Source organism: Chenopodium quinoa, unplaced genomic scaffold, assembly GCF_001683475.1.
Source record: "Chenopodium quinoa cultivar QQ74 unplaced genomic scaffold, ASM168347v1, whole genome shotgun sequence".
NCBI lineage: Eukaryota > Viridiplantae > Streptophyta > Magnoliopsida > Caryophyllales > Amaranthaceae > Chenopodium > Chenopodium quinoa.
In genome coordinates, this window is record NW_018742564.1 from 593,241 (window position 1) to 604,899 (window position 11,659).

At 33.9% G+C, this 11,659-nt stretch overlaps 1 protein-coding gene across 1 annotated transcript; it reads right to left on the minus strand.

Moving 5' to 3' along the window:
* Positions 1 to 3,472: 3,472 nt before the first annotated feature.
* On the minus strand, positions 3,473 to 11,255 carry LOC110720640 (26S proteasome regulatory subunit 4 homolog A-like). Its single transcript, XM_021899690.1, has 6 exons — positions 10,609 to 11,255; positions 9,081 to 9,326; positions 5,046 to 5,215; positions 4,723 to 4,939; positions 4,478 to 4,618; positions 3,473 to 3,796 (listed from the first exon to the last, which is right to left on the minus strand). Exons 1-6 carry the CDS (start codon positions 11,083 to 11,085, stop codon positions 3,713 to 3,715), a joined length of 1,335 nt encoding a protein of 444 aa, XP_021755382.1. The 5' UTR covers positions 11,086 to 11,255; the 3' UTR covers positions 3,473 to 3,712.
* Between the last annotated feature and the right edge of the window lie 404 nt (positions 11,256 to 11,659).

An 11,659-nucleotide genomic window follows, 5' to 3' on the forward strand; every position in this document is an offset into this window, starting at 1 on the left:
CAAACGCCTAATTTTTTCAAAACTCTAGGGGAGAAACGCCTAGAATTTTCAGACTTCCCTACGAGATTTGAAAATTCTAGGCGTTTCCCCCTAGAATTTTCCAGTTTTTTTTACGTTTTTTGTTTTTAACATAACTTTTGATCCCAAACTCGGATTAAGACAAACAATATATTGTTGGAAAGCTCTAGAAGTCTACTTTTTAACCCAATTTAAGTCAAGTCAATATCATTTATAAATCTTAAGATATGGTTGAAATAGTGCAAGGGTATTGATTTTGGACCAAACTTAGTATTTTAGCTATATCTTAAGATCTAGAGATGATATTGACCTGATTCTAATTGGGTTGGAAAGTAGACTTTCAGAGCTTTCCAACAACATATTATTTGTTTTAATCCGAGTTTGGGATCAAAAGTTATGACTAAAATAAAAAATGCAAAATAATCTGGAAAATTCTAGGGGAGAAACGCCTAGATATTTTGAATCTCCCAGGGACTTTTGAAAGTTCTAGGCATTTCTCCCCTACAGTTTTGAAAAAAATTGGCGTTTGGCCTCCACCCTAAAAAGAACGACTTTAACTTCGACAATGTGTTCGATGACCTTGCCCTCAGTAGGTAGTGGTTTGTTGGAAGGAAAGAATGTTAGATTGAGTTAAAGGCCAGGGGAAGAAAACATGGAATACACGCAAGTTTGTCCATTCATATTTAGATGCGGGCGTTACCTGGTAAATTAAGGGCGTCGTTTAAATGTTACGGAAATTTTATTTAGAATATTATCAAAAATCTCTTCTACATCTCTTTCATCTCAATCCCTTAATCATGCCTATTCAAGAAAATAATTTATTGGATCACAAATGTGTGTGTATATATATATATATTATTAAAACTGAAATTCAATAAAACATCTCTTCCGACCGAATTTACAAATCTATACTAATCTTTTAAAACAAGAAATTTAAAGGACACTTGTCCTCTTCCGGCGTTTATGATTTTTTTTTTCCTATTGTTTCAACTAAAAAAAAAATAAATAAATAAAATAAAATAAAAAAATCTCCTAAACGATTCAATACCCTCAAAAAAAAGATATCAATTTTCATTTGTGTCTCTTGGGTTTCACTAACTTGCATTATATATATAAATTTTCAATCACACTAAAAAATTAATAACAGTTTATCTTCCCCCTCCCTAACTTTTTACGCTTTCTCTATTTACCCTAACTCTACCATTTCTCTCTTTCATCCTAAATATATAATTTATATTAAGTAATTAAAAAAATATATATATTGTCAAAATGTATACAAACTTCAAAAAATAATAGCAGTATTGAATTTAAGGGAGCAATCAACCGTACATTTTCTCAACTTTATTTATAATTCGTTTTTTTTTTCAAATTTCTTTTCACTTTTTGTTGCTTTGGTATTTAATCATTTTTTAACAAATTGCACTTTAGAATTTTGTCTAGATTTTTATAAAACATTTTTTTTTCCTTTTTCAATGTTCACAGATAATTTTATTATGAATTTTAATATTTTTAAATTTTATCATGTGTCACTCCTTTTCAGATCTCGATTTTTATTAAGTTTATGTAGGATTTTAATATTTTTCTTTTTTTTTCTGAAATTTGTTTTTGAATTCTTGGATGAGCGGTGTTTAATCGTTTTTTTAAGAAGAATTGTGTATCAATATTTTGTTTGGATTTAATAAAAGATTTGCATAATTAATTTTCTTTTACAATGTTTAAAGATCGAGTTTTTATAATTCTATTTTCAAGATTTTTTTTTTGTTATATATTTCCTTTTCATTTTTTAAGATCTCAATTTAAATTTATATTTATTTTTTTACTTCATTTTTGTCTATGATTTTCGTTTATTGTGTTTTTAGTACTGTTTTTGTAAATTTGAACTAGATTTGCAAAACAATTTTTTATTTGATCTAATTTTAATTACGTTTTTAAATTGTTATTTCCACTTATTGCTAACATGATGTTTTTCATGTGGCTGATTAGTTATTTGTATTCTTTCCTTGATGCTACATTGTACTTTCATTATATAATAAAATTACGAGTTCCTATTTTTAATGTTCAAAAGGTTCGGTTGCACATTAGCTAGACTCTATATTAAGGTTTATTTTTTTTTTTGTAAAATCTTTTTCTAAATTTTACATTCTATTCCACTATATATTTTTTTCTTTGATAATCGATTTTGATTTTCTTTTCTATTTTCAGTTTTCTATTTCTTTTAAGTAATGTTGATTTGATTTATTTGGTGATTTTATGTGTTTGTAGATGAAAAATTCAATATTCAACAAAGGAACAATATTTATTAGAAAAAAAAAGGGAACAATATATTTGGACGAAAACTACAATATATCAATTTTGTGAAGAGACAATTCGAAGCATTTAATAAGAATTTCATATGATTAGTTTTGTACAAATAATTTTATTTTCATTGTACTCTCATACTGTTTCTTTTTTGAAAGAATAGTGTTTTTTGATATTAACTAAAATAACATAAATAATAAAAATCTTAATCAGAAGTATTAATGTTTGATTAATGTTTAATGATTTTTTATAAATTATTTTGTATTTATCAATTTATCATTTAATGCATCCATATGTAGGTAGGCTAGCTAATGTTTTTCATCACATGTACATTGGGTTTGGGTTAAACCTGTATGTATTAGTAGATGGTTTTTTTGCTTGATGCAATTTGTATTTCTTACATATGATATGATGTAATTTATTTTTAGATTAGAATATATCGCATTACATTTACATAGTATTTTATGTTACTAACAAAATACAATATAATTTATATTTACATATGTTTTGATTTTAAAAAAACCTAAGAACAATTTAAACACACATTAGTAAAATTCTTTAATTGAAAAACATATACTTTTTATTTAGCCAACAAGATTAACCCGTGCATCACACAGGCTAAATACTAGTTTTGTATTTTATAAAAAAAAAAAAAAAAAAAAAAAAAAAAAAAAAAAAAAAAAAAAAAAAACCCTGAATTTTCAAGGAAAAACAGATCCAAGGCTTCAACGGAAATGAAGAACGCCAATGTAAAAACAAGGAAACTTCAATGGAAAAAATGAACATGACAAGGTTCGTCAATGGAGTAGGATGATATCATTACCCTTTGGGGTTAACTATGCCATTTTTTCACCATTTTTTTTTAGGGTTTTACTTAAATTTGGCGCCGCCGAAAATATGGTGGTAGAATTGGTGATTAACAAGAGAAAAGCCTGAGCAGCCTCAATGGAGGTGGTCATGGGTTGGGATTGGAGAAAGAAGATGGAGGTTGGTTGGTTATGGCTGGAGATATAAGGTAGAAGACGAAAGAGGAAGAAGGAAATGGGAAAATGTCCAAAAACAGTACACTGATGTAGCACGTGTCTTGCACCCCTCGTTCACGGTTCATGTTGAGAAACATCTAAAAAAATCATAGTAAAAGAACCACTGAGAGATCTGCCGTAGAAGATGAGCATTATGATGCTAAAAAATCTGTCTTAAGAAAATTTGTACATTTCAAATGGTATAACAATCAGCTGATTTTACGAATGTCAATTTCATCTAAATGAGAGTTAATAATCTATTTAAAAACATTGCAATGTATCGAGAAAAAAAAAAATAATGGTGTAATAACGATGAAACTCGGTAACAGCTGGACGTTACCATAAATTGTGAAATAATATTTCCAGAAACAACTCTACATGTAAAGCCCTTCTGGAACACCTTCTTTCTTCTTGTACATCACCTTTTCCTTGGCTTTCTTAAAGTCACCATGGGTTACCTGAACCATAACATATGTACTAATCAGCAACCTTATTGAGCGTTACATGAATCGCAGCACAGAATTATGTACAAGAATATGACCCGTTAAAAGAAGAATTTCAAATTTTTTACTATAGCCACACCTGTATAGTTCCTTGTCATAATAACACTAAACCCAAATTAAGATATTAGAACCTATTCAACAAATGCTACATGAACCAGGCCAGTGACAATTAAATACATAAAATAGAAGCACTTATGGCCCGTTTGATAGGCAGTAAAAATTGGTTAGGAGTACATCGACATAAGTAATTTTCGGAGTCTAATGGCAATGTTCATGGTGATGCTTCTACATCTAATTAGTACCAGTTCTTCACGAATTTTCATTAGCACCCAACTCCTCTAAATATGGTAATGACTAACAAGTGGTCATGGGGGGATAGTTGCATTGCCATGGACATTGGCATGGGACTTGCAAAAAACATATCAATTAAGTACAATTACCATAATTTAGTCATTTATCACCACCTACCCAAAATGGTCAACCAATGACCAATCACAGAGCACTACAGCTACATTTCAACAGACAATGAGATTCATCCATTTGAGAAAACTGACAGGTTCAATAATTTCCCAGAGTCCCAGACAACACACCAAAAGCAGAAGTATTCGTTCACCAAAAAGAGTATAAAAGCATTACCTTCATACGCCGTTCTCTTAAAGCAAGCAACCCAGCCTCTGTGCAGATTGCTTTAATGTCTGCTCCAGAAAACTCATCCTTTGTCATCACAAACTCTTCTAAATTGACATCTTCAGCCAATGTCATCTTTGACGTATGGATCTATGTTAGAAGCAAACACAGTTGTGATTACACGTTACAGGCTACCAATACATAAAGACATTATGTTAAATACAGATGAACATTTTCTTGGTTTAGACAAGTACCGTGAAAATGCGTCTCCTGGTTTTAATATCTGGCAGAGGAAATTCAATCTTTCTATCTATTCGCCCAGGACGAAGCAATGCTGGGTCAAGACTTTCAATTTTATTAGTTGCAAGTATGACTTTCACATCTCCTCTAGAATCAAATCCATCTAATTGGTTCAGCAACTCCAGCATAGTCCTCTGAATCTCACGCTCACCGCCTGAGTGAGCATCATACCTGCAGAATTGATCAAATGAAAAACCAACAAAATTTAGGGAAAAAAACAGTAGATATGATTACCAACTGATTTTACAGCACTAGATAAACCAGGAATGACATGTACCTCTTTGTTCCCACTGCATCAATCTCATCAATGAAAACAATTGATGGTGAAAGTTCATCCGCAACCCTAAATAGTTCCCTTACTAATTTGGGACCATCACCCAAGTATTTCTGAATCAATTCACTTCCAACGACACGCAAAAATGTGGCTGAAGTTGAATTTGCTACAGCCTAGACAAGAAAACATCCATCATAATTATCACAGCAAAGGACGAAATCATAAATAAGAGAAATGATGTCATCTAATTTTGTGATGCAAGATAATTAAGAGTTATAAAGTATATCTCTTCAACAAAAGGATTTTGAGAATAGTTCCTTCCCAAACATCTGACACAATTGAATTTATTACATACAGAGTTACATACAGTTACTAGGTAGCTAAAAAATTGTATAAACCACAAACTCCAATTATCAAAGAGAATCATGGCAACTCAAAAACCAAACAGTGCCATATATTTTGGCCATTTAGCCAAATTTGCACTATGTCTTATCGATGATTCAACAACTTGGCCATAAATTTCATAAGAGCATAAATCTGGGGAAAATATGATATTACAGAAGCCCAAAGATTTTTGAAGTGATTTTTAAGCCTCAAAGATCAGTAGACATGATTCACCGGTAATATTTAGTGTCAGAAAGATAACTATGGCTGGGACAAATTCAAGGAAATGCTTCTTACTACCTCCCAAGTCCCACCTATAGGCTATAGCCCTTCCCGTAACTCTAAATCAGCCCATACTCATGACAACAAATATTGCCTCCAATCATTTAAGAGCCAGCAGAAGCCTATGCTCAATGAGGCTTATCCATGGCCACCAACACAGTCTGTAATTTCCACAAGGTATCTCCAAATTTTGAGATTAAAAAGAGTGTGTGTACTACTGCCACTAAATGACCAAGATTTTCATCACTATGACGGCTATAAGTATCAATCTCCAAGGAATTTTCCTACATTTCTCATTCATACAGATAACACCAAAATCTCCAAAGAGAACACTTATCAGTAACTACAACAACCAACTCCCAAACAAACCAAACAATTTTGAAAAACCTTGAGCTACCTATTCGAACAGTAAGCAACAACATCAAATTGCAATGAAGGACATTCTCCAAACAATATTAAAAGCATGAGGCATGACAAGGGGTGCAGACAATTAGTCACTTAAGAAGCAAGTAGTCAGCAAATCAAGAGCATAAGATTCCAAGCAAGGTTGAAAAGAGGAGAGGACAAAGAACTCAAAGCTGTTTGGCCAACATAGAGGAGCTAAGGGAAAAGACAAAAAGTAATGAGAAAAACCACCCATGCTGATTCAAGATCCAGATAGCCCATAGTTCTAAAATGCATGCCCAATCCCAAAACATGTGCCTAGGAGCTAGGAAAGGCAGAGAGCTGGGGGGAAAAAAAAAAGCGCCAGGCAGTGCACTAGTTAAAAAGACTAGCCAAGGCGCACTCCAGATGACGCCTTTGATCAAGGTCAAGGCACAAGGTACTTTCTGCACATATGATATGAGAGAGGAGAAATATACTTGCTGTGGATAGATAAGAACTTGTACAAAACTACTACTAAACTGCCAATTTACTAGAACTTTTGGTAATATATAGATGATCTACCTGCCCAAAAATTTTAATTCTCCACTTTATCATTCACAAACTAAGCTCCCTTTATCATAAACCTTCATGCTGCCATTTTCTATAAATGTGGGGGTAAGCTGATTAGTTGAGGTTTCCCAAAAGTTTGTTTCAAGAGTGATAAACCTGGTAAATTATGAATGTCATTTCATCACCTTCCTTGCTTAGAAAGATCATTTTATTAAGATTAAAACTTATATCTAACAGTCTCCTCACTAGTGTAAAATTATTCAAAAAAAAAAAGGCTCTTTAGTTGAATAGGCTTGGTTGTCCAAGGTGCTCTGATCCAGGTCTCTAAATTCAGTAAGTATTATGGCTAATGTGTTGGTTGATGATTGCTAAACAATGTGATTGAAAAGAATAATATATTAGACCACGTGCTAGAAATTCCAGGGATAGAGCCCTAAATGACAAGAAATAATGTGTGTGAGGCTGTGGTGCATCCACCACATGTTTTAATATTTAATAAGGGAGGAAGTAACTTCTTCAGCTACTTCACTTAGATCTCCTGTGGCATGTTCCTCTCATCCTACATGATCTCTATAGTAACCTTAAAGAAACTATCTTCCTGTCTTTTTAAGTCATTGTATCTTCACTCATCATTAAATCTTGCATCTACTTCAAACACTAACATCTACTTCCTCCATCTCCCTGAACAAACTTTGAATCATCCATATGCCACCTGACATTTTAGCCACAACTTTCAAACTTAAATTAAAACCCATAGCCACCAATTTCCAAAGCAAACAGATGATGAACATACCAAGATGACCCTTAGATGATAGATAGTGATTTAAAACTACCCCTACGTCTTGAATTCTATACCAATTAAGGAATAAGCCTAGGTTACATGTTGAGCATATCAATGAGATATCAATCCTTATGAAATTAATTTAGATTTTAGACACCTCATTTAAAAGATAATCCAAGAGACCTACCTCACTGCATTCTTTAAAAAATACACTTATACACACAACATCTCTACTATCCCCCAAACTCCAACACAAATAAAATCTAGATATTAAAAATTATTTTAGAAAACGTGCGATGTTGGGGACAACAGGGGCTATAATAATTGTTTCCTCTACTTGCATATAAATGCAACACTTGCCTATTTATGATGTTTCCAAAAGCCGCAACACATCCTTATTTAATAGCTTTTACACACTTGTATGATAATTTCATCCTTACTTTCCCACATAATAACCCACCTAACTTAAATAATTTTATTAAGTAGCTCAATCCATATAAGATCATCCTTACCACCTTCCCCACTAATCACCACAAACCCAATCAATCAATCAATCAAGGCCTTAATCCCATAAGTGGGGTCGGCTACATAAACCAAATTTGATAATTCCATGTAGTCATCGACACAAATCTTCCTCCTCCATCCCCTACGATCCAATGCCTCAATCACCCCAAACCCCAAAAAACAAAACCTTCCCTCTTTAACATTTGCTTACTGAAGGCCAAGTCTTATTAGATAACATACATTTAGCTTTAATAAAAAACAATGTTGCATCTCACTAGCTTAGGCCTTGCCAGATAAACTGCCTTTGTGTAGTACAATTAGTACAAACCTTTTTGAAATATATGAGAAGAATTACAATTGATCAAGAGCCATCATACAAAATCAGGATGAAAATGTTTTGTGTAGCAAAGTTTATTTGATGATTTCATAGATGCTATGGCTTATGAAGAACGCCAAAAGTTAGGTGCGAGATACCAAGTGTCCCTTAAATTTGGTTCCTCGTTTATTAAGAAGTCTTCTTCAATTGGTGTGCACTGGGAAAAATATGATATTACAGAAGCTCAAAGATTTTAATTGTGATTTTTAAGCCTTAAAGATCAGTAGACATGATTCACCGGCAATATTTAGTGTCGAAAGATAACTATGGCTGGGACAAATTCAAGCTTTTTTGGAAACACTAGCTTTTTTTTTAAAACTCACACCATATTTCAACCCTTGTAACAAACAATATATTTCTTATTAGAAGAGAAAGACAAGAGAATCATACCAACATCATTTTGGTAAAAAAGAATTTATCATTTCTTCCCAGGAGAAGAAGACCCTTTTAGACCAGATCTCATCTCAATTTCAATAAGAAAGAAACCTTAAGCCCATGCATTACGAAATAAAATACTCATTCACAACATCTAAAATTTTACTTTGTATGTGGAGACTTTATAAAGGCAGGACTTCAAGGAAAGGAGAGAGGAAACAATAATAGGCAATGACAAATATCATGAGTGGCGTTGTTCACCTTACATAGTTTTGTGACTAGAAATAATCACAGAAAGAAGATGCACATAGAAAATAAAATTTTGTCATAGCTTTTAGACAAGAATCTCTACTCTGAAGAAAACATACATAATAATACAACAGTCAGGCATAAAAATTACCTTGGCCAGCAAAGTCTTCCCTGTACCAGGCTCTCCATACAGTATAACCCCTTTAGGAGGCCTGATTCCAATGTCCTCATACAGCTCGGGATGAGTAAGAGGAAGTTCTACTGCTTCTTTGATTTCCTGAATCTGGGGGTCCAACCCACCAATGTCAGCATATGACTCCAATGGAGCTTTCTCAACTTTCATGACAGACACCATAGGATCCACCTCATCTTGGAGAATTCCAACAACTGAAAGGACCTAGAATAGAAAATTCGTCATGATCAACGCACACAAATTCAGAAACAAGGTCACAACATTAAGAGTATATCAGACAGATAGAGTAATGAGAAGTAGCTACTATTGCTAAAGCAGCCAAGTTAAAACAGAATTCCATCAAAGTTTCATCTACCTATACTCTGATTCTCCAAATCATCTCTTTTTTGGAAAATGTAAGAGCTGTGCTACTCAAACCAATAATATGAAGTTCCATCTCATTGTCATCACCACATGCATTACAGGCTAAGATGATGCATCAAATCATCGCTTAGTATATCAATGAAAACTACTAACACAAACTTTCATTAACTGGAATATTAACTGAACTACGCAAGCCAATCGCTCCACCATATGTTAGACTGTTTGTTTCAAACAGAAGTTCCCAAATCCTAACTCCAAGCCTCAAATATGATTCGGAACATTGAAAATTCAAATTTGACAAAGAAATAACAACACCCAGTCCGATCCTCGATCAACGCACATACTCCCTATGATATAATTCGTACGACATAAATAAATATCTTTACTGATAAATAAGAATGGAGCTAAATACCAATACCTTTACTTAGAAATCAATCATCACATAAATCTAAAAAGCATCTTAACAAAGAGTTCCTTTCACTCAAATCACCAATCAAATTTATTAAGACTATCCTGTGTTTCTCCACTGATATAATTCAAACAACCCTCAAATTCAAATCCATTTGGCCATATTCAATCTCAAATTGAATCCCAATCCCTAAGACCCGAGCTTATGTTAACCCTTTACCCTCACGTGAAGGCCCTAAGGCTGACAAATGCACACATAGTCTCATTCACATACAAGTGATACAACCCCCATCGCCTCACCTCCTGAGCAAACTAATACAAGTATACAACATAAATTCTAATCCAGCACCATACTGAATGTGTCCACTTTACTTAAGAGAAGCATAAGTATGCGCCTCAAATGCTTTTCACCTCAACTTTCCCACATTTGCACACCAATGTATTTCATCCACCCCTCAAACTCATACCCAATTTGGCCATATCAAATCCCAACCCCCTTAATCGCATTCACATACAACCTTAACTTCCTCGCCTCGCCTCCGGAGCAAACTAATAAAACATAAAACCTAATGTAACATCAAATTGAAAGCTTCTACTTTTACCATAATACACTGGATCCACAATTACACCAACAAAAATCAAAATCAACACAATTTAATAAATTAAGCCAAAAAAAAAAAAAAAAAAAAAAAAAAAAAAAAAAAAAAAACCCTACCTTATTGTGCATCAAAATTGAACATCCAGGCTCCAATTGATCCTTATCAACAAAAGACATAATACCCACATAATACTCAGGCCCAACAGAAGAACTAACAATAGCATGATTCTCATCGATCAACTCCTCCAAATTCCCAACACTCATAGGAGACCCACGAATATCATCAACCTTAGATCGATCTTCCTCGGTCTTTTCTTCCTGGGGTTTCAATCTTTCTTGATTTGCCACAAATTCTTCCTCCATTAACAAGTAATCCTTCACTCTTTCAAGCTTAAGAAGCCTTAACTTGCATTTGGTATGTGGGGTTACGACGGGAAGCCGTGCGGCGGCATCTGGGCCTCGTTGCTTGCGCTGCTTTCGACCCACACGAGATGGGGGTGCGGCGGGTTCGAATTTCTTGTCTTTCTTGTCGGAGTTTTGGTTTTTGTCGCCGGAATTTGGTGGGCGATTCAGGCCCGATGGTCCTTGACCCATTGTTGTGGGTTTCGAGGTTTCTGAGTGTTGTTGCAGTGAGAGAGGAGAGAGGAGAGAGAGGTTGAATTGAATCCTGTTGAAGAAGAAAGGAATAGTGGAGAGAAAGAGGGGTTTTCAATGGTAATTTGGGGAATTAGGGGAAGAGTGTTTTGCTTTGGTCTTTGGACTTTGGTTTCTTGAGGAGGAATCCAACGCTCCAATGTGAGTCTGTACAAGTGTCAATTCGAATACTTGGGTCCAGTTTGATGAAGTTGTGTCAGGTTAGGTCAAGTTTATTTCAAAATTAACTCATGTCAAATTATTATGTCTATGTGAGTCAAACTCTTAATTGGTATTTTTCACGTCAGAACGGGTCGGGTAGTGGAGTAAGTTTTGATACCTCCTTTAAAGGTTTACGACTTATTATGGCAAGTAGATGGGATTTGAATTTAGATATTGGATACTTGGATTAAATAGGTTAATACCACCCTTAATATTTTAGCTGACTAACCTAGTTGGAAAAACTAGCAATTATGGAACAGAAGAAACGACAAGATATTCAAGGGGCTAGACACTTTTCACCCTTCCTTGATCG